Source organism: Myxocyprinus asiaticus, chromosome 24, assembly GCF_019703515.2.
Source record: "Myxocyprinus asiaticus isolate MX2 ecotype Aquarium Trade chromosome 24, UBuf_Myxa_2, whole genome shotgun sequence".
In the NCBI taxonomy this organism is placed as follows: domain Eukaryota; kingdom Metazoa; phylum Chordata; class Actinopteri; order Cypriniformes; family Catostomidae; genus Myxocyprinus; species Myxocyprinus asiaticus.
The window spans coordinates 34,724,855-34,749,572 of NC_059367.1; the positions used below are offsets into that span (position 1 = coordinate 34,724,855).

The window sequence follows — 24,718 nt, forward strand, 5'->3', positions numbered from 1 at the left end:
TGGGATTCCCAGATCTCAGTTTTTTAGGTATTTACAGCTGCGCAACCTGCTCTGTACTATTTTTGTGAGAAGCATACACCCCCCTAAAGCGGCAGATACTCTGGGAGTGGTGAATACTGCTTTTGGAAAAGGTCATGAGGCATCAGTATATTACTCCGTGTTAATTCAGAGTCTGGGGGACGGAGCTTCAGCTTCTCGAGATTATGGGAGAAAGATTTAAACTTGGTATTGGAGGAGGGAGTGTGGAATTGGATTCTAAAAAAACATCAAGTCTGCATCTAGAGATGCTTAAGTTGTCTGATGCAATTTAAGATTTTACATCGATTCTATTGGACCCCCTCTAGATTGTATAGGCTTGGTCTTAAAGACACACCCACCTGCTGGCGATGCCAGTCAGAAGATGGGGACACAACCCATGTTTTTTGGTGATGTGTTAAGATCCAAGAATTTTGGTTGAGGGTTCAGAGTTTTATGTGTGACGTATTGGGCACTCAAATTTCATTTTGCCACAGACTCTGTATTTTAGGCGATGGGACGGTCATTAATATAGGGGATGCGTACATAAATAATTGGGTGTTATGATCGAAAGACAGGTCATTCTTAGGGGATGAAAGTCAGCTGGAACACCCTCGTTTTCGGGAGTGGTGCATAGAGATGGGCAGGGTAGCGGCATTTGAGGGGATGATGTATAGAAGGCTGGGCAACATAGGTTTATTTAATAAAAAATTAGGCAGTTATTTTGACTTTGGAGGGCTCTCGGGGGAGGCAGTGGAGGGAGATAGATAATGCTAAATGTTTGTGTGCATTCTTGTTTTTTTTTGTTTTGTTTTTTTAAAGTATACTTCTTTTTTTTTTTTTTTTAAATACTTTGTTGATTTATTGTTTGTTTATGTGTCATTATTAATTTATTATCAGACCACTGAGGTGCGCATTTGTGTCGGGGGGGGGGGGGGGGGTGTTTGGAGGGAAGGGTTTTAAGTTCATATAATCTGATTCTGTATTTTCTGTCATGTCTATTTAATCTGTGACTGGAATCAATAAAAATGGTTAATAACAAAAAGAAAACCAAATTAGTGTATGAAATGCAAAAAGGGACAGTGTCATCTAATGTTGCCAAACTGTTTTGTGATTTTTATTTGTTTATTTTTTTTAAACAGTTTTTTTAGGTCAAAAAGTTCCAACTGGGTGAATTAAAACAACTCTGTAAAGAATATCTGGGTCATATTTCACCCCAAAATCATAGGAAAGAAATAAGTAATTTTATTATACATAAAGAAAATGAAGAATATTTTAGGACCATTTATATTTTTTGCATTGTGACTAGTTACCCCTAATTCTCATTACCTTAATAATAATAATAATAATAATAATAATAATAATAATAATACAATGATTTAAATAATGATTTGTATTTATTCATCATGATAGAATTTGTTGTACTGCTTTTAATTGATGCTGATTTAAATACAAAAAGCCATTGTTTTACAGTTCTTTGTGTACTGCAATACAGTAAAGAATCTTCCAGTAATCTTAATGTCTTCATATTAACACATTAATGCAGAATTATGCTCTTTATATTTAAAGGGATAGTTCACCCAAAAATTTAAATTCTGTCATCATTACTCACCCTCGTACCAAACCAGATGTATATGACTTTCTTTCTTCTGCAGAATACAAACGAAGAGTAGGTAAAATATCTGTAGGTCCATACGATGTAAGTGAATGGTGGCCAGAACTTTGAAGCTTCAAAAACACATAAAGGCAGTATAAAAGTAATCCATAATATTCCGGTGGTTTAATCAATGTCTTCTGAAGCGATCCAGTTGTTTTTAGATGAGAACAGACCAAAACATAACTCATTTTTCACTGTAAATTGCAGTCTCTAGGTACGATCATGATTTCAAGCTCGATTACACTTCCTTGAGCTTGACACATGCACAGAGCGCTAGATGGTGCTAGGAAGTGTAATCAAGTTTGAAATCATAATCGCCAAGGAGACTGTATTTAAGCGATATCACATGAGCAAGAGTGCTGTTGTACTGAATACAGCATTTTTTCACCCCTAATCCTCATTACCGTAATGCATATTTTTTTTACTGTGAGAACAATTATTAAATATTATTTAAATGGTAAAGTATTTACATAATATATCATTCATTAATGTAGTATTTGTTGTACTGCATTGAATTTAATGCTTATATACAGTTATTTGTATACTGTAATATAGAAGAAAAAACCTTGCAGTAATGAGAACCCAATGAGAGAATAGTTAGAATAACAAAATAAAAAATAAAAAAACAACTAAAAGGTAAAAACATCAGGACTTCTTACAGTAATGAGAATTTTGGGGGGAAATTCTCAAAATGGTCCTAAAAATAGTTTTCACCTTCTTTATGCAAATATAATTTTAGGGTTCCCACCTAGACATGTTTGTGCTGTGCTAGATCACTTTAGCCTCTGGAAATCTGGAGATCTAACCTAGTGAAGTTTGTTTGGCTCCTCACGACACCCACTGCTGTTTAACTAATCTTCTTCACAAATTTTTATCACAGTCAAAGATGTGAAGAGTGTGCGGGAAGAGACTGTCTGAAGGACTCGGACTGAAATAGCCGCAGAAATAAGACAGAGTGGGGGAACAGAAATTCTTATCATTAGTGCAGACATGTATAAACTGGTCCCGTGTTATGGCCTCCAGGGCCTCAACACACTACTATTCTCTACCTGTCACATGTGCGCACGCACGCACGCACACACACACACACACACAGTCTCTTTGTCTTTCTACATATTTTTTTTTTAGACTCACACAAACTCTTTTGTCCTCTCATTGTACATGCTCATACAAGCGCATGATCTCATTTTTTACTTATGTACATTGTACCATACAGTTTCTCTTCCATGTTAGCAACAGTTTATTCTGAGAAGGAAAGTGCTGACGTGAAGCTAATCCTGTTGCTATACTCTTCTTCCTGCATAGGTGAGGTAGCCGACCAAGATCATGAGGACTGTATTACCTGTGAGGAAGGCTGTCAGAAATGCCTCGCTGGTCAGTATATTATTATATGGATGACTGTGTGCTCAAGCAATGATCTACAAAAAAAAAAAAAAAAAAAGATTTGAAATAAGAAAAAGAATATCCTCAGCCTGAACTCTTGCAACAAAGCATCTGCCACCTTGTCTAAACTTCTGCCTGTGACTCAAAACCTAGTGAGCTGCCTACCTAGACTGCATCATGCATGTGCAGCATTTCTGGGCATCATAGGCACCTTTCAAGTCAGCTGAGCTAAAAAATGTTGTAAGCCTCTATTTTGCCCAGAAATCTTGGTAGGGAGCTCACTAGGTTACGTTGTGAGACACAACCAGTGTATCATACTCGAAAGATCAAAGCTCTAGAGATACAGATAAGCATCTAACATCAGCCCGCTGCTAAATGGCCCATTGGATCTGAGAAAGAAACTTCACATCTTTCTCCACAAAAAGAAGCGGGAAAGCAAGAATACTGCACTGCCCACCACCAAAAACTCGAAAGTCGCAATCTTCGTTCATTTCGCACTGGTAATATTTATTGTAACAGACCTTATTCAGAGTAGCGCCATATTGAAGTTTTGGCGGGAATGAAAACAAGGCTTTGAGAGATAGACTTGCAGTCTTTTCAATGTGTTATAATGTAGTTTAAAGCAGAGTTGATTGCTCAGCTGATAAAAATAAGACAAAAAATATATGAGATGTGATCTGGGACCCTTTATACAGCTTTATATAGTACATGTCATTGAAGAAACTGCATCGTTTTCAATCCTGTCAAAAATTAAATATGGCACTACTCTGAATAAGATCATTGGAGAAATTGGAACGCCTTAAATGTAAAAGAGCCAATCACCTTTTAGATACAGACATCGCCTGTCAGTCAACTCGAGAATGCTCATGTGCATTAGCTGAACCAGCCTGAAAAATAACGTTTTTTTCTTTCTTTTTTTTTTTTTTTAAAGAGTGATCTGAGCAAAATAAGCACAATTTAATATACCATTGTTGTCAGATTATAAAGTGTGTTCTTTGATCGTAATCTTGACCAACCGGTTTGGAGATTTCGGTCTTTCCCCATTCAAATAGATAGGAGCTGAACTTGTATGCCGCTTGTTTACATAGAAAAATAGCTGCATGAGAGCGTCCCAAAGATGGCCACCAGTGGACTGACTTGCCTTGAAACAACTTTGATAACGTCTAGATGCTGTTAGTCGTTGCGCAGTGATCTGTCGCCATCTGCTGGTCACAGCAATATTTGCAAGAGCAATATTGTATCCAGTCAAAACTCACCAACTTCCAACTGATTTATGAAGAACTGTAAAGCACTAAACGTGATGTTTAAAATGTGAATTGCTCACACGTCACCTTCCTAGGTGTAATTTTGTATTTATTCAAGGTTTAATAAAAACTGATACTATTCAACTGCGTCTTCTTCCTCCGCAACCCATTTAAATTAACAACATGCTGGCGTGCGCTTGCTTAAAGGTTTGTCACTCAGGGCTTAAACATTTCGATACCTCAGTCGAAAATCAAAGAAACTTAAAAGCGTGTTTTATACATCTTACTGTATTGTGTTCTTGCTATGCATTATAAGTAACCTCGAACGGCACGAGGCCTTTTGTCACCTATGCAAAGTTTCTACTGTAAAATGCAGCAATGTCACTATCTGCTGGCCACCTGTATTATTGCAAGAGTAAGTAAAACTCGCAAACGACCTGCTGAGTTTCTGTTAAGACAATTCAAAGTATGATTTTTTTTTTTTTTCCCCTCTTCCCAGTGAATCCAGAGCACTGCATGTCTTGTTTACCGGACTATTACCAGTAAGTCTGACTCTTTTGATTTTATGGCTTCATAAGCAGTTACAATCTTAGTTAAAGTAATAGTTCACCTAGAAATGAAAATTCTATCATTATTTACTCACCCTCATGACGTTCCAAACCCGACCAACGTTCTGTCTTCCATGGAACACGAAAGGTGATTTTTTTTTTTTTGAACAATATCTTGGCCAGGGTTTTTCATATAATGCAAGTGAATAAGGATTGCTATCTAACTCCAAAATGACAAAAAAGCACCATAAATAATCCATACGTACTTAATCCAAAACTTGTGTGTTATATTCCTGAAGGCATATGACATGCGAGAATCAGTGTTGCTTGGCTTCAGTGTGGTCAAATGGCTTTGATGCACCATATTTACAGTTCATTTCAGAGCTTCTATAGAGGTGATTAATGACTTGAATCTCAGTCTTTTCCTTACACAAATCTGTCATATGGCTTCAGAAGACTTGGATTATAGAGCACGAGTCTGATGGACCACATTAATGATACTTTGATGGAGCTTTTTAGTCATTTTGGAGCTTGAAAGCTTCAGTTCCCATTCACTTTCATTGTATGGTAAAGAGCAGCCAGGATATTCTTCTAAAATTTACCTTCTGTGTTTCGCAAAAGAAAGTCATATTAGTTTGTAACAACATGAAGATTAGTAAATGATGACAGAACTTTAATTATTGTCTGAAAAAATTATGATGCATTTCCACAGACTGGGATCGAGCTGTCGCAAAACCTGCCCTGAGAAAACATTCGAGGACAAGATTTCAATGAGGTGTGCTCGATGCGATGATCATTGCGAGACCTGCGATGCCTCTGAATGTTACCTGTGTGAGGAAGGCTTCTTCCTGTCAGGTGAGATCAGGCCTAACTCACACACACCACAACTCTTCCAAAAACAGCCTACCTCTGATTGTATCGACCTTCATGTTTCATCAACATGGCTGTGTGTGTTAGTGTAAGTGTGTTTAAAAGAGTGCTCTGGAACAGCAGCATAAAATGTAATGTACTTGCCTGGTGAGAAAAGACAGACATGCTGTTACCAGTCCTGGTATTCTATCTGCTATTCTGTAACTTCTCCATTTTAATCATAATATATACTGTATGGGAGTGATACAGTATGTGATGATTGGCTAGTTTTTCTCCTTCAGTTGCTCTTGTTTCCTCACTGTTTGCATTTGCATAGAAAGTGTGCTTATACATTGCCTGGCCAAAAAAAAAAAAAAAAAGTTGCCATTTGGATTTAAATAAGCAGATACTTAAGAGCCTATGATTGGATCATTATTGCAGTGATTAATATGTTTCAGCTGGTAACAATTATTTTAAACCTAACTGATGCAGTGTGTAGCTTCTCATTTCTTAAACAACCATGTCGGAAGACGTATCCCGTGGTCGTGGAAAAGATGTTGCTGTGTTTCAGAAGGGGCAAATTATTGGCCTGCATCAAGCAAAGAAAACAAGTAAGGAGATTGCTGAAATCACTAGAATTGGGTTAAGAACTCTCCAACGCATTATTAAATTTACTATTAGGATAGTGGTGAACCGTAAGATTCGCGGAAGAAATGAGGTCGGAAAAAAACTTGAATGATCGTGATTGAAGATCACTAAAATGCTTTAAGTCACATCGTAATAAATCTACAGTAGAACTCACGGTTATGTTTAATAATGAAAGTAAGAGCATTTCCACACATGCAATGAGACGAGAACTTACAGGGTTGGGACTAAACAGTTGTGTGTCCACAAGAAAGCCACTTGTTAATGAGGCTAATCGGAAAAAACGACTTCAATTTGCTAGGGAGCATAAAGATTGGAATGTGGAGCAATGGAAAAAGGTCATGTGGTCTGAAGAGTCCAGTTTTACCCTATTCCAAAGCGATGGTTCCATCAGGGTACGAAGGGAAGCACATGAAGCGATGTACCCGTCATGCATAGTGCCCACTGTACAAGCCTCTGGAGGCAGTGTTATGATCTGGGGTTGCTTCAATTGGTCTGGTCTAGGCTCAGCAACATTATGCGGCAATAAAATGAAGTCAGCTGACTACATGAATGTACTGAATGACCAGGTTATCCCATCAATGGATTTTTTCTTCCCTGATGGCATGAGCATATTCCAGGATGACAATGCCAAGATTCATCTGGCTCAAATTGTGAAAGAGTGGCTCAGTGAGCATGAGGAATCATTTTCACACATGAATTGGCCACCACAGAGTCCTGACCTTAACCCTATTGAAAGTCTTTGGGATGTGCTGGAGAAGACTTTACGGAGTGGTTCGACTCTCCCATCATCAATACAAGATCTCGGCCAAAAATGAATGCAACTCTGGATGGAAATAATTGTTGTGACATTGCATAAGGTTGTCGAAACAATGCCATGACACATGCACGACAAAGCTAAAGGCGGTCCAACGAGATATTAGAGTATGCAACTTTTTTTTGGCCAGGCAGTGTATTATATTTCTTTAAAATAAATGCCACTTGGTTTGATGTTATGTTAAATAATGCAAAGACATTTGTAAGTGTGGCTGGAGTATCCAAATACTTTTTGGGGACACTGTATATCTTTACTTGGCAGCATAACTGATGTTTGTTGTTGTGGTTGTCCTGTACTCTGTTTACCTGCAGATGGTACATGTGTAGAAACTTGTAAGGAGGGTTTCTATGGCGACATGAGACAGGAGTGTGAGCCGTGTCACCACATGTGCCGGTCGTGCGGTGGTCCGAATTATGATGACTGTGATTCGTGTGAAGAAGAGATGTATCTGGATAAGGGCCAGTGTGTCAGCAAAAGTAGCATCACATGTCCTGATGGAAACTTCCTAAACAGTATGAAAGCTGTAATTCTAGCAAAATATTGTAAAGTTTGTGAGATTTTTATGCTTATACATTCTGGCACATATTTTTTTTAAACATTAAGTTAAAGTGATCCAACTAGGTTTTTTAACTTTGTAATTTAAAGCTGAGTGTAAATTTTAACGTTTTCTTCATTTGATCCTATTAAAAACCTGTGTGTGTGTGTGTGTGTGTGTGTGTGTGTGTGTGTGTGTGTAGGTCAGAGTGAGTGTGAGAAGTGTCATTCCTCCTGTCAGTCATGCTCAGGGTATGAGAAAAACCAGTGTATCTCTTGTGAGAAAGGTGAGTTTAACTTCAGTTTCACGGATACAAAAAACCATTATATATATATATATATATACATTATATAAAATGAACCCATTTGATTGTCTACACAGGCATGTTTCTGACCAACAGCCAGATGTGTGTGTCTGTGTGTCCGCCTGAGACTTATGGGGACCAGACGAGTGGGCACTGTGAGGATTGTTTTTCGGGCTGTTCGAAGTGTCAGGATGCCCATCACTGTCTGAAATGCAAATTTGGTTTTGGTGAACTCTACCTGCAGGAGGGCAAATGTGTCGCTGAGTGTAAAAGGTGAAAGCATGTACTTTCAGCCTCTTACACACTAAATGATACATATTTACATGCTCTCTCTTATGCACACACACATAAGCCATGTCCCAATTTGCATACTATTCATCCTGAAAAGTATACAAAATTAGAATTTTATTTCCCGAATTATTGTATGCCAAAAGTAGAGGTTAAAGAGAGAGTTCCAAAATTCCTATTCCTTTTCAAATTCAAAACTCTTTGTTCACTATACAGTAAATCTTGACAGATTGATAGTAATAAAGGGCTTACATTTTGGTCTGTTCTCACCCACACCTATCATATCACTTCTGAAGACTTGGATTAAATTGCTTGAGTCATATGGAGTACTTTTTTGCTGCCTATATGTCCTTTTTGGAACTTGAAAGTTTTGGACCCCATTGAATTACATTGTATGGACCAAAACACCTTATTCATTCTTCATTTCGGCAAAAGAAAGTCATACGAGTTTGAGATTGCATAAGGGGGAAAAAATGATGAATGATCATTTTTGGTGAACTATCACTTTTAGGCTCAGGGCTTGTCACCAGTAGGTTGCTGGTTTGAGCCCCACAAGAAATGAGCCATGAGCCAATCACTGCTGAAATAAATTCCATCAGCTTAGGTTGTGTTGCAATAAATATTCAGTTTTTTTTTCCTATTTTATTGTTTTATTAATTTCTATTCTGTTTTCTATTCTATTCTACACACTGTCCTGTTCTATTGTTTCTTAATCTATTCTGTTTTCTATTTTATTCTATTCATATTCTGTTTTGTTTGCTATATTGTTTCTATTTTATTCTACACGCTGTCCTGTTCTATTGTTTCTTATTCTATTTTGTTTTCTATTTTATTCTATTCATATTCTGTTTTGTTTCCTATTATATTGTTTCTATTCTATTTTATTCTATTCTATTTTCTGTTATATTCCATTCTGTTTCTTATTCTGTTCTTTTTCCTATTATATTGTTTTTTATTCCATTCTATTCCAGTGTATTCTGTTTTCTATTCTGTTCAATTCTATTTTTTACCCTGTTTTATTCTGTTGTTTCTTATTCTATTCTATTGTTTTTATTTTATTCTATTCTGTTCTGATCCGTAATCTATTGTTTTCTATTCTATTGTATACCCTGTTCTATTCTAATATGTTTCTCATTCTGTTTTGTTTTATATTCTTTTTAATTCTATTCTATTAAATTGTTTTCTGTTTTTATTTTATTCTCTTCCCTGTTCTATTCTACTGTTCCTTATTCTGTTCTGTTTCTTATTCTATTGATTTTATTCCAGTGTTATTATAGTTAATGAAAATAAAAATAAAAACTGAAATTATTGGAAAAAATAAACTTTTTCATAACTCCAAAACTAACTAAAATAAAATACAAATGATCTCAAATTCATTTTAGTTTTAGTTTTTGATATACTAGGGTGAATATGGGCAAAGTGGGACACTTTGGGAAATTTTACTTGTCTTAACACTTTGAATTATGATCCAAATGCCACATAACCTAACATTATACATTTGAAGAAAGCTTAGGATGTCTTCAACTTTAGTCAAAAGCAAAAAATATTCAAAACTGGGAAGTAAAACCTTTGAAGACCCTCTTTTGACCAAATCCCAGACTTTTTTAAAGCAGTACTGGTAAAGTGGGACAGAGGAAAATTATTTTCTAGGAAATATCTACAAAGTATTTGGAATTAAGTTTTATATTTTCTATTCCACTTTCACATCATAACATTGTTAACTTTTACTTTTTTATAACCTTAACAAGATTTACCACAAATTTCTGTCATTTTCATTATCATTGCTTTTCCCGCCAGTGATCATGAAATGAGCTCTGCCACACATCCCAAAACAAAATAGATAAAGGGATAATTCACCCAAAAATGAAGTCTCATCATTTATTCACCCTCATACCATCCTAGATGTGTATGGCTTTCTCTCTTCTGCTGAACACAAATGCAGATTTTTAGAAGAATATTTTGCCTCTTTTGGTCCATATGATGCAAGTCAACTGGGCCCAAAACCTTGAAGCTCAAAAAATCACATAAAGGCAGCATAAAAGTAATCCATAAGTGGTTTAATCCATGTCTTCTGAAGTGATCTGATCTGTTTTGGTTGAGAACAGACCAAAAAAATTACATCGCTTCTAAAGACATGGATTAAACCACTGGAGTCATATGCATTTCTTTTTTTGCCACTTTTATGTGCTTTTTGGAGGTCTAAATTTGAGTCTCATATTGACTTGCATTGTATGGACCTACAGAGCTGAAATATTCTTCTAAAAATCTTCATTTGTGTTCTGCAGAAGACAGAAAGTCATACACATGTGGGATGGCATGAGGGTGAGTAAATTAGACTTTTCATTTTTGGGTGAACTATCCCTTTAATTGTTTACTCCACAAAGATTAGTATAATAATGATGTACAATCATTTAATGAAATACATATGGATACAATGTGGAAATGTCCTTTGTCACTTTACGCATATTCACCCTATATTATAAAATTTGCAACATATACAATCCACATTAAACATGAAAATACCACTAGATAGAGGTAACACTAGACTTTTAAAATTACACCAGTAAACACTCAGCTTTGGCAGCCATAAAAAAATAAAAAAATAATACTAAAACTAAAATAAAAATCTTAACTGAAACTACAAAGCACTGAGAATACGAAAACTAAACTAATACTAACAGACAAACTGAGAATACTAACAAAAACTAAACTAAATTGTAATGAAAATTGAATATAAAATAGAAATAAAAACTAAATTAAAAATCCAAAACTATAATAACACTGTTTTCTTCTATTGTATTAGTGTGTTCACTTTTACTGTTATGTAATTACTTCTTATTCTGTTCTGTTTCCTATTCTATTGTTTCTATTCTATTGTATTCTATTGGTGCGTTAACTTACTGTTACTGTTATGTCATTACTGTAGTTCCAACATGACGTGAAAGCACCGTACTATATTTCTTATTCTGTTCTGTTTCTTATTCTATTGTTTCTATTCTGTTCTATTCTATTCTATTCTCTTTCCTGTTCTATTGATTTTAGCAAGATGTTAACCCATACATGCAATTGCAAACAGTTACGTGACAAGTGTGTTATCAAGATGCAGTTTTATGATGTAGATGTCCCAAAACTGGTGTACTGTCTTACTACATACTAAAAAGCACTTTCCCTTCAACAGCAAAGTACATACATTCAGTGTGTAGTAGAAGTGTGTGAATAGGGATGCAACCATCACATACTGCTTATCCAAACGCTGTTCTTATAAATGATTATTCACACACACTCGTATATCTGTGGTGTTTTCACAGGGGTTACCCAGAGGATGGTGTTTGTCACAGCTGTGCCAAAGAATGTGCTTCATGTGAGGGGAAAGCCAATTACTGTCTGAGCTGTGAGGAAGAGTACCTGTATCTCAAAAACACCTGTGTGCTCCACTGCCCTTCCCGTCACTTTATTAAGGATGGAGTGTGTGAACGTTGTCCAGCTGGCTGTACTGAGTGTGACCAAACTGGCAAATGCAGCAGTGAGGATCTCAGATTTATTAGTTACCGATGCAATATTAGCATAGGCTTTAGAAAATGACCTTATTTAATACTGTATTTTTATTTGTTTATTTTTAAAAGAGCACAGCAGTGACCACCTTCTTGTTCAGCTGTCTTGTTCCCTTTCATTTTCTCCCTAGGGATTTCAAAACATTCTGCAATAAAGTGTATTAAGACTTGAGATAAATCGCAACATTACAAACTTCGATTTGAAGAAGAAAAATGTATTAATTTGAAACAAAGTCGTAGATTATAAGTATAACAACAATTATTTGTAAGTTTACTGCAAAATATGAAGGTATATACACAAATATATAAGTTGTTTGAGAGTTCAGGGAGTCTTGATTACTTCATTCGCAATGCTTCATGGGAGTGTGCAGTCACTGCTGACCTCTTTTGCCAGAGTTTGGGAAAAACCCTACTGTTGTGCCCTATTGCGTCCCAAAAACTGCCTGTGAAGAATACTGTGCAAATCAAATGTCTTGTTTATAGGGTTCCTCCTTTGTTTTTTCTCCTCTTTATAATGGACACATGCTAAAGTTTGGCACCCTTTCTCTCCATAATTATTTCTTTGTCTCGCTCATGCTCTTTCTCTCTCAGAATGTGCAGAGTACTACTTCCTGCATAAGGATTCCTGCAAGGATGACTGTCCTATGGGGTACTTCACGAATGTACAGCAGAAACTGTGTGAGCCTTGTCACAGAGATTGTGCAGCATGTGATGGACCTGACCAGGATGACTGCATCTCCTGCAGTGATTCCAGAGCTGTACGTCACAATGGACAGTGCTTAAATAACTGCCCGTCAGACAAATATCTGGACGGAACAGAGTGCCGAGGTATGATACACAGTCTGATTTATTTATAGGCTTTAATTGCCTTTAATTGACAGGACAGTGTGAATAGAAAGGAAAATTGAGTGAGATGGATAGGAACATGATGTAGGCCAGACTCGGAACTGCATCCCCATGGGAGTGCAACATGTTTTACAATGGCAAGAAAAAGTATGTGAACCCTTTAGAATTACCTGCATTTATGTTTAAATTTGTCTTAAAATCTGGTTTGATCTTCATCTAAGTTACAATAATAATCTGTTTTAACTAATAACACACACATTATTGTATTGATCTTGTACATATTCAGAATACATCATTCAAACATTCACAGTGTACATTGGAAAAAGTAAGTGAACCCCTAGGCTAATGACGTCATCAAAAGCTAATTAGAGTCGAGAGTTGGTAAACCTGGCATCCAATTAATGAAACAAGATTGGAGGTGTGGGTCAAAGCTACTTTGACTTATAAAAAACACTGAAACATTTTGAGTTTGAAATTCACAAGAAGCATCTGCTGACGTGGACCATGCCTTGCAAAAAAGAGATCTCAGAAGACCTATTTTTATTTTATATATAAAATCAAGCTTTTGACACTTGAGGGACTATTACACAAGGTGCAAACATTCATTGATGCTCAAGAAGACAACACACAACTATATACATACTATATGTAAATATCTGTAATGTAGATTCTGAAGAGCAGTACTAAATAAAAAAATCATATCTCTTATATTTGTATAAATGATGAAAGGTGTGTGAACATTTATGAGACAAAAGGGAATGCAAACTTATCTTCTTAACTATATATACTGTTTATTAAACCTTCAATTAATTATCAGCTGTCTTCCTTTTTTTCGGCTTTCTATCTTGTTTCTGAACAGCAATCTAAATCGAGCAAATCTGTGATTTGGCAACTAAAAACAGCCATTTGGCTCCTTAATGTTTCAGTTTAGTTTCAGTTTCCAAGTCATTTTTTTAAGTCTGGAGCCCTGACATGGACAGTTACTAAATACAGATATAAACAGGTCTAAAACATATCTTTATGATCTGATCGCTCAAACCACGTTCTTTTTTCTTTCTTTTTTTTCTTCTCATTTTTGCACTTTATCACAATGTAGGTATGTAGTAAATATCACATAATCACAGACCTTTAACAAGTGGGCACCTGGATCAGATGTTAATACCAGGTTTAAACAGGGCCAATGTGTTTGTGTCTTAGACTGTGACAGGTCCTGCCTGACGTGTTCAGGCCCCCACCCGTCCTCATGCCTCAGCTGCTGGCCAAACATGAGGATAAACGTTAACGGTCACTGCGAGTACTTCAGTGACTGCTCTCTGCGCTCATTCACTGATAAGGATGGACAGTGCAAGTCTTGCCACCGGAGCTGCTTTCGCTGTTCAGGCGCGAGCAAAGACCAATGCCTTAGCTGCGTCTCAAAACGCTTTCTACTCAGTAAGCCAAGTTCTGATTTTGCAGCATAAAAACATTTACTAACTTTTACAAGAAGCAGATATCTTCTTTAAATTACTCTGCATGTAACAGCCACAGTTGCACCACTTTTGGTAATATTGATTTCAGTCATTACAAGCTCGATTTACACTATGATTAACACTTAACCACAACATGCTTTCTTGTGTCCTGTCAGATAATACGTGTGTTACCAAGTGTCCAGATGGTTACTATGTAAATAAGGACAAGCAGGAGTGTGTTCAGTGCCATGTGAACTGTGCGTCATGCAGTGGGCATCACAGTAATGACTGTCTAACCTGTAAACCAGGCCTGCTGTTGCTTGGACACAGCTGTTTTCCCTCCTGTCCAGCAAGGTATCACCTCCTCACTGTCTAAAACTAATTTTGTTTTATTTGTAGTGATAGCTAAAGTGAGAATCAAGCTAGACTCTCAGTTTCATAAAACATTAAGCCAGGCACTGTAGCTTTGCAAGACTAGAAAATGTATAGATTAAACTAAACCAGCAGGATTTGCACAGTCATCATGACAAGGATGCCTCCCCTTTAACTCCTTCACCTCTAGGGGGAAGCACATAAGCACCATAAGCAATGAGGGTTGTCTTTTGTCCATTGAATTAAAACAATAGTCTGGAGTTTGAGCAATCTATTGTTTGGGTGGAGCCACACTTCAAGTTTTTCCTCTCTACTTTGACCACTTTAGATCTGTTTGAGGTATATTTCCTTGCTTTAAGTGGCTTAAATCTTGTTGGCCTGACCGACTACACGCAGTGCATGAGTTCAGGGTTGTAGAGCCCAAGACGTCTCCCAGAACACCTAAATGATACATACCCTTTCTGGTTATATACTGCAAACACTCATTAGTGGTGCATGCTAAGGTATTACTATTACTTTTGCTATTGCTATTACCAACTCGTCCTGCACCGTATGTGTATTCCTTCCAATTATGAGTCATTAAGAGTTTGTTGTTTTTTCTGGTTCAACTCATCCATTATTGTTCGTCTGAGGGTGTTTTCCCAGTGAACAGAGGGAGTTGTCATAAGACAGTCACACAAAAGGTCCAGATATACTTCATATTTTGTTTCAGTTTTTCAGAGAATGTATTTTTAACATGTGTATTTTGTCTTGCTGTACTGCTGTACAGTGCTGAAGAATTAATCCAAAGTATTTAGAGTTACCTTGAGTATTCTAATGGAATACGTTACAAATGACATTTTACAGCATGTATTCTGTAATCTGTAGTGGAATACATTTCAAAAGTAACCCTCCCAACCCTGAATATTAATTTAAATCATCATCAAGTGGTTAAACAGATTCTTTTACTGATCTCGTGTAAATTCTACTCATAGAATGAGGCATAAATCATTGATAACACATTTTAATGTCACATTTGTAGTCTTGAGCGTCCTCATATTTAACCTCCTGAGACACCTGCGTGACTGCTGTGTGCATGTTCCATTCCTCTTTTTGATATGTAACTAGTATCCCTTAAGAAACATGCAAAAAAACAAAAAAACAAAAACAAAACAAAACAAAAAAAACGCTTTTTTAAGACCAAATAGTTTTCCTAAAAATTGATGTCCACATATGTTGTGAAAAGTTGTGAAATTTTAAATAGTACCAAGCTATAGACAGTTTTATATATATATATATATATAATTTTTTTATTTTGTATTTTTTTTGTTTGTTTATTTTTCCAGGAGTGTTGGTTATTCATGTTTTACAGACATTACATCAGAAATCATCATAATTAATTCTGAAACAGGTAATGGCCAGCATAATCCAATCACTGCCAACCGTACCTCCAGTGTGCTGTTTGTCTGCACTGGTCTCAGAACAGTTTGAAATGCACCTTATTTTCAACTCCATATAAAGCCTCTGAAAGCAACATTTTCCAGTTTTTGGATGCATCTATTGATTCTCATTGTGAAAATGAACCGTAAATATAGGATATTTTAACTGAAACTGAGCATACAGTCCACGAATGTGGTCATTGTGTTTAACAGCGTGCCGTTTCACAATAAATTGCTCAAATTTTAAAAGTGGCATATCATATCTTTTGACTCAAACAGGTTTCAATGTAAAAATTTAATTAGGTTTCTTACCAGATGTAGTTTTGTTGGCGTTTCAACCAAACATAAACTCCCCTGTGATCGCCGCTATGTTGTTTTGTCACATGATTCAGTGCATTGAAATTGTAACCTTTACTGACAGCCCAGAGTGTCCTGAACTGAGATCAGTTGGTTTAAATTAAATTAAATTATGCGTCGCATATAGCAAAGACAAAATACAACATTCACGCATGTGGACGCGGGGTCGTACCACAGTGGTGTTTCGGGTGTCTGAATGTTTGCAAACAGTATGTTGTTGCACAGCTGTTTCAAACTTCTTTTTACCCCTGAATGAATAAGAACTTCTCAGGAAATATATTGGGGCCTTAACAGTTGCTTTGCAGAGTTATAATCATGTGCTAACCAAAGCAAATAAAATAAAATACATCTGTCATATAAAATGAAACATATTAAAACTTTATAGACAGTCTTACTATTTCAGTGGAAAGCTACCTTGTTGTCTACTGCCTACATAGGCAGCATCCAAACTGATATGGAGCTCTACATAGGCAGCAGCTCTATGCTCTATAATCAATTCTGTACCTTTTGTAACAACATTGGTCCCGCTTCGTCCACCATCTTGGATGGATTTTTTTTCCATGAGCTTGTTACAATGGTTTCTGAGAGTTCTTTTTCTATGAAGGATACATGCGTTGCAATGCGAAATTGCCGTGTTAGCAAAGGTATCTCAAATAAATGTCAAAAAGAGGGAAAGAAAAGTGTGAGAAAAGATCAAAAATAAATAAAATAAAAATAAAAAAACAGGCGGAGGAGAGAGGCTGCTCTGACCTTCAAGACTAGATAGGAAAGTCTAGGAAAGGTGTCCTTTAATGGACAGATTGGCTTTTCAAATGGTTGCTTCTTGAGGAAGGTATATTAGGGTAATCTGAGTCATTTTTTTGGGTCCCACTTTATATTAGGTGTCTTTAACTACTATGTACTGTACTAACATTTAAACACTTATAATACAATGTATTTATTGTGTAACTATATGTTGTTCTGAAAAATTCTCACATGATTTACTTTTGCTGCTACTGAGGTTGAGGTACGTGTTTGTAAAGAAGTAGGGTTAGGTTTTAGGGTAAGGATTGGGGTATGGTTAGGGTTATGGGGTAAGATTAACTGTGTGATTTAATGCAGGTACTTTAAGTACAATGCAACAACACATATGTACATAATAAGTACATTGTATCAAATTATTTAGTACAAATTAGTTAAAGACACCTAATATAAAGTGGGTCCTTTTTTTGCAGTCAACTTGCACTGTATTTACTGTGATTATCACCCCAACACTTCCCCAACAAATGAGACCTCAATTACATGGCAGGCCAGTTAAAATATGGTCATGTTCACATAGGCTTGCATGTGAGACAGAAAGAAATCCACACATCAGAATTTATACTTTTTGTGATTTATGCCAAAATTATTGCATATACAGTATATGTACACTTATAACCTATAAATGTATTTTTTCCTCAGTTTCTTTGTAAATGCTAACTATGAATGTGAGGCGTGTGACCATACTTGTGAGGAATGCACAGAAAGCAGCAGCTTCTGTGTCAGTTGTAGAGACGGATACTTCCTGTTGAGAAAGTCTGGCAACTGTCTGCATACATGCCCATCAAACTACTTTCCTGATACTTTGGACGGAGAGTGCAGACGATGCCACCCCACATGTGAAACCTGCTCTGGTAAAACCCATCAGCATGCAAGACCGTACAAGTTTTTTTTTTTTATATATATAACTGTTTTACATGATATAGTTATTTGAAACTGACAGTGCTGGTTAGTAACATTTTACAGGTAATCTGGATATATAATCTGATTATAATGACTTTTTATGGATTACATATTAATCAGGCAATGGAAGTTAATTGCTCAATTTATTGATCCTCTAATTTTTCTTTTTTAAACCTTAAATTAAATATAATTTCAAATTTAAGAAGACACAGGGCAAAAACATTACCATGCAATGTAAACTCTGCCTTCCAAAATGTTATATTTTGTCCACATATATAATTTTATTTTAAATATGAATAATTCACACCAGATTTTTCTGTCATCTTGGACAGAACATGCATATCAGTTAAAATGTGTTTTTGTATTTGCATGACCCTTTAAGTGGCTTTCTTCAATCAGTGACAGGCTAATAGAGAGTAAAACACAAAAAATCATATAAATATGTCTGATCTCTCTGCAGGCAATGGTGCGCTCTCCTGTACTTCATGTTACAAGGGGTTTGCAATGTTTGCAGGAATCTGCTCATCTACATGTCTAAGTGGACAATATCCCGTCCCCTTGAAAACCATGGTAAAATTTATTTTCAATCCATAGATTACGAATCAGGCCTCTGATGTACTTGTCCAACAATTTTAAAATGATTGTGATCATGATGATTGATTGTCTGTTTTAAGGCTTACACGATTATTATATTACGTTATATTAAAGCAATATCACACGAGCAAGAGTGCTGTATGGCCCTACATCAGCACAACTGTGATTTGGCTGCAGGTAATCACAGCCGTGCTGATTTTGGGCCATGCAGCACGATGGCGAGTGTGATATTGCTTATATACAACAGTTCAATAAACAAGTAATTAAAAAAAAAAAAAAGAGGAAAAACTAAGGACTGTCACAAAATACGCAGTTTGTCAAAGAACTACTTTCTTACGCAACAGATCAGGATCTGCCGTTGCTATTTCAAAAGATGCGCACAAGCCTCCTTTACTAATTCGAAAATGTCAATTTAGAACTAGTAACGACGGCTTGGGCTGTTTCTAACAAGTTATTGGAGAAATAACGGTATGTGTGTGTGTGTGTGTTTGAGAGAGAGAGAGAGAGTGAGCATGTGCGATTACCTGCGTCTGTCGCAACTCTCAAGCAGAGATGTTGTAGTGTGTTAGTCAGCTTGATGAAGATGATGTCATTTTGGTCAAATATGTACATCCTAAGACACACAGTTAGTTGCTTTTACACATCTGCGCTGCTTTTACACTTTGGTTTAGAGCCACAAACACAAGCGGAGTGATACAAACAGTGAAACGTCCGAGTGCTGATGGTGTGAGACATCAGTACTCAAAGAACATCTCTCGTCTAATCAGATTCGAGGCCCAGAACTAACTGTTGTATATTATATTATATTTATATTATATTATGCAATAGTAAAATATTTCAGACATATATTCTTCACTTTCACACATTTTTGTGTCACTGTTTGTCATTAACACTGGTTGTATGAACCCCAATGACCAAGAACATTTGACATCACACGATCATTAAATTAAAGTGAAAATGGAGCACATTGCATTCACTATCAAAATTCTCATTTATATTTTCACGGGAGTTTGGCGCAAACCTCCACAGACGGTTTGTGCATCACAGCGCTTCAGAAGCGGTTCATCTTTTCTGAGTGCGGTCAGCAGTGCAGCTCAGTGAGATGTTCAAAGTTCAATTGAATAAGACACCTTTATGCATTTATATATTCGCTTAAAGTTCCATTATTTGGGCAGTAAAATGTAATTGGAATTTGAAGTGCACAATTAGTAAGATCAAATAACCGTTATCAGATGATTATTTAATAATCGTGACAGGCCTAGTCTTTTTAAAGATTCCACAAAATCAATTAACAAGCACAGTTTTCTGCCCTGTGTTGATGTATTTCCTTTTAAAACAGGAAGTTGGGGCATGGCATATTAAAGGGCTTGTCCCTATTTTAAGTTCTCCAATATCCTTTGGTTTACATCACAGCCATGAACCATCTTGTGCTGCTTGCTAATGCTAGTCAGAAGTTTGTGGGATTAAGGGGAGGAACCTTATAATTTTAGAGAGCATTTGATTGGACAACAACTTTTAAACATGTTGAGTTATTCAAAGTTTTTCCTGAAAAAGAATGAAAGTTCATTTTGTCAGCGCTAAGTATACTAGCTAGGCTGACCAGACGTCCCGGTTTACCCGGGACACTGAAAAACTCAAATGCGCAAAGAATGTAGAGTAGTTGATTTTTCTTAGGAAAAGTAGACATTGTCACTGCTCAGGACAAATCAAAGACTCTTAAACAGTTACTGATCACTGAGAAAGCAACAAATCCATCATATTAAGAACAAAGGAAATATAAACTTTCAAGGATCATTTGTGTAAATTCAGTTACTGTTTTGTCTTGTGGAATACTGTATATGTGAGTATCTGTTTTACCAAGTAGCTTCTTCAGGGCAGTACTACATAAAAAACAAAATGCAGTTTTCATGATATATATGCAAAACTCCAGTTTTGATTTCATGGGGTCTTTAAACCCCTATTGTTTGTAGGGGTTTGTCTAAAAAAGAAATCTTGACATTTTTAGCTATTTAAACATATTCTTCTGGAAAGGAGCATCAATTTAACAATAATGACCTGAATCCCCACTCTTACTGATTTATGCAGTATCGCTGCTTTATAACATTCTTTGTGCTATGCACAGGATACCACATGTGCGAAATGTGACCCATCCTGCATTGAATGTAAAGGCCCTGGGTCTTACAACTGCACCAGGTGCCCTGCTCTACAGCGCCTCTCAGAGGATGGGAGGTGTCTTCCTTGCTGTGGAGATAATGTGGATTCCTCAAGATTCCCCTGGGAATGCTGCCATTGCCATGAACTGAATGGTAACCTCTAAATTAAGTCAGTATTGATAAGTGTTCAACCATTACAGGGCTTTCAGTGGCTGATATTTAGTAAGCAGGCTGGTCCTTGGCCATTATAATGCTGATATATTTATGATTTATATTTTCATTTAATGATAGTTAATGATTGCAAAGGAGACAGAATTTTCCGGAATTAGAATAATTTACAACATTAGTTCTAAACTAGTGGGTTGCAATGTCAAAAATCTCAAAATGGTCAAATATCGGTTGATTTATTGGCAAGGCCAATATATCAATCTATCACTTAAAATAGATTCTGTTTGTACAACCCCTGTGAACAAACTCAAAGTTCTTAAATGTGACCTTTCACCCCTCTTTTCTTAGATGAATGCATTGTCGGGCTGAACTACAAGCTCCTCAGCAAAGATCCGGTGCCTTCAGGTCATCCCGGCCTTGTTGTGTTCACAGTCATTTTTGTGCTGGTGAGCTTGTGGCTTGTCATTTTTCTTTTCCTGCATTTTCGAACGAGGATCACCTCAAAGCCCATCTTCAAATCAAACGGATATGCCAAAATCGCTGATGGCCCCTTTACCTCTGCAACCCTCAAAGACAGCATACAGACGGAGTACTGTGATAAAGATGAAGGCCAAGAGGATGAGGAAGAGGAAGATGATATTGTTTACATGGGGAGGGACGGGATAGTGTATCGGAAGTTTAAATACAGCCTGTTGGATGGGGAGGAGGAAGAGGAGGAGGTGGAGCTAGAGTATTATGACGAGATGTACACCCTCACCTAAAATATACTGTTGGAATGTATGAGTGCTCTTTAGCAGAAAGCATGTTTATTTGCTTTGTGCATATCAATACATTCAGAAAGTGAGGAATAAAGGGTTTATTGACTTTTGGCCATTTGATGTGTGCCAAACTTTAGAGTCAACATGAAATGCCTTTCGCAACCCATTTTACTTCAGTAACATGATGTAGTTGTGATTAAAACATAATATTCAATAATAAAATAATAAATTAAATATATATATATATATATATATATATATATATATATATATATATATATATATATATATATATATATATATATATATATATATATATATATATATATATATATATATATATATATATATATAAATATATAAATATATATATATATATATATATAAAATATATATATATATATATATATAAATTAAAAATTTAGTCAGTTTTGAACAATAGAAGTACAAAGAGCTGCTGTGTTTTGGTGTCATCAGTATTTGTGCTATTACATCATGCATAAGTTCCTGTTAAGTCCTGTGAATTAAATATACATTGTATTGATGACAGTATGCAATGACGTATACAGAGGAGTGTACAGGAACTGATTAATCAGGGTTTGTTTTTATGAGTAAGGAATTCAACATCATAGGTTTATCTCAGTTAAGTTGGTAAATTTGATTAAATTAATGTATCAGTCAATACATATAAACCAAGAACACAACACATTTCAAAATGTTGAATTTGTAAAAAAGAAATAATAAATATAAAATAAAATAAAATAATACTCATTCACTATTACAGGGAAGCAAAGATCAGACATTAAAATTATACAGAGCCTATGAAAGATAGAAAGCTGCTGTGTCTGAGGCAATTACAGTAGTATAGCAAGTAAACAAGACATCCTCATCTGCTTGATGGTGGAATATGTGATTTGGATCAGGTCTAATGTAAAATGTATGGATTTCTTGTTTCCCAGAGTTTTAAATGTTTTGGATTCATGTAAAAAAAAAATAAAGGTTTCTTCACTGCCTCTCCTTAAATTTGGTCTGATCTTAACCAAATTTGGGTCATATGATTTTCAAACCATGATGCACAAAAGTTCTCAAATTGATTTTTGCTATTCCCCTAGGAAACAAGCTAACAAAGCTGCAAGCAGGAAGTAATGCAATATCTTGGTAATGCTCTGCAAATTGAATTAATTAGTGTGCACTATGCCATAAGGATGTCTGGGCAATGTCATGAAAGTACTTGGCCTTAAGTTGATGTTTTTCTGCTACTCCTACAAAATGTTGCCAATTTCCCACCAAATCTGAGCCACATTAAAACTAACTTAACATTTTTCAGTATTCTGAAGTATTTTTCCCAATAGTGTAGCATTAGGAGTCATTTCCTTTCACAGCTCAACATGCACATATATTTTTGTTTAAAAAAAATAGCTAGAGCTCATTTATTCAAGGTGGATGGAATGTGGATGCAGCATTTATAAAGTATAACAGTAGTAGTAAAGTTGGGATCCACTTCTGTTATCAAAGACAAGTGTGTCTCCTCTTGATGGTCACCTCTTTGTTCCGTGGAAGCTGTAAGAAAACGATCAATAAGGTCAACAGAGAGAAAGTAAAAGTGTTGTAATGTTCCACGCAGTCTAAAAAAAATTGCATTGTAAAAGAACTGATGTACAATAATTCTTCATTTCTTATGCATTGTGAAAAAATGCACATTAAGAATTATGATAGTTATCTTAAATAGTTGACAGAGGTAAAACTGACTTGACTTGAAACAGATGCAAAGATGTTTTATTAAACAGATAATGTCCAGTATCTGTATTTCTGGTGTTTGTGATGGTGAGATCTCCAGTCTGGTATTTTTCAGCTGAAGTCTGTCTCTGAATCTCTCAACACCTTCATTTAATGAGAGCTGATTGGTCTCTCTATTGCATTTAGCAATGACAGTAAAAAAGGTTGAAGGACCAGATCCTTCCATATCAGCAAACTCCCACCGTAGCAGCTCATTTCGTATTTCAGCAACACTGCTTCTTAGAGTAACAGGTTCTCCCGCCAGCACTGTTATTCTCATCATTTTATCTGCACCAGCACCAAAAACATCTGCAGAACAATATAATGTTGGTCAATATATTTGTGTTCAAAACAGTGTGCACAATAGTTTAATTAGTATAAACCGTTATCATGGCTACTTGAAATTATCAGGGATCTTGTTAAACGTAACCTTTGGCTGATCACTTCTAACTTTAGGATCCACCAGAAGGAAATGCAGAGTGGCAGGTGCCACAAAGCCAGGAACAGTATAAAGTTTGTTTCCACATTTCATTCTTATCATTAGTTAATCTGTGTTTAGGAATAATTGTATCTATCCTTCTTCCTCCTCATTACCTTACAGTGATTGGACAGAGTTTCTGAATACCTCATAGGCGTTGTTGACATGTAAATGTTGACGGCAGTGTAAATGTGTTCGGCTAGCTGATGTCAGATATTTGTAGAGGTCCAGAACGAGTCAGTTTTGTTTTTTTTCCCCCACTGAGGGGTTTTAAGTACTGAAAGTTAGAGTGTTTTATTTTTATAATAACTCGAATCTTTTTCGCAAAAGATTAAGAAAAACTTTATTTCTCATGATATGAACACTTCAATGTTCAACTAAAGGAAATATCAAATTGCCTGGTATTCGATAGCATGTACATTACTGTTCTATATGCAAACAAAGAAACAGATCATAATGTGTTGTAATGCTGATTTTTACAAAGGAAAGCACACAGTAATTAAAAATCTTACCGTCATCTTGTTGACCAACGTCCTCCTCATGAATCAGACCTGTTTTAACAATAATCACAGACTTCAATAAAACTTTTTGTCAATTATGAATTCTAGCAATGGACAAAATACACAGTTATACAGGAATGTACTGCTTTGTAAATCACTTACCTCATGAGATGTTTCCTCACCTACTAAAAGCAAAGACAGATCATAGTATGTGTAAATGCTGATTTTTACAAAGAAAAGCATACTGTAATTGAAAATATTAGCTTCACCTTGTTGTTCAGTGTCTTCGTCATGAATCAGACCTGTTTTAACA

At 35.9% G+C, this 24,718-nt stretch overlaps 1 protein-coding gene across 1 annotated transcript in view; it reads left to right on the forward strand.

Annotated features, from left to right (window-relative positions):
• Nucleotides 1–21,805, forward strand: part of LOC127414540 (proprotein convertase subtilisin/kexin type 5-like) — an 83,908-nt gene extending 62,103 nt beyond the window's left edge. Inside the window, exons 24-37 of the mRNA XM_051652642.1 lie at nt 2,978–3,046; nt 4,799–4,841; nt 5,560–5,702; nt 7,470–7,670; nt 7,896–7,979; nt 8,075–8,270; nt 11,594–11,808; nt 12,428–12,664; nt 13,880–14,113; nt 14,307–14,484; nt 17,718–17,929; nt 18,439–18,548; nt 20,695–20,878; nt 21,242–21,805. Of these exons, the coding sequence (XP_051508602.1) occupies nt 2,978–3,046; nt 4,799–4,841; nt 5,560–5,702; nt 7,470–7,670; nt 7,896–7,979; nt 8,075–8,270; nt 11,594–11,808; nt 12,428–12,664; nt 13,880–14,113; nt 14,307–14,484; nt 17,718–17,929; nt 18,439–18,548; nt 20,695–20,878; nt 21,242–21,654 (2,519 nt within the window). The 3' untranslated portion in view covers nt 21,655–21,805. The remainder of the gene's footprint in view (nt 1–2,977; nt 3,047–4,798; nt 4,842–5,559; nt 5,703–7,469; nt 7,671–7,895; nt 7,980–8,074; nt 8,271–11,593; nt 11,809–12,427; nt 12,665–13,879; nt 14,114–14,306; nt 14,485–17,717; nt 17,930–18,438; nt 18,549–20,694; nt 20,879–21,241) is intronic.
• The last annotated feature ends 2,913 nt before the right edge of the window (nt 21,806–24,718 follow it).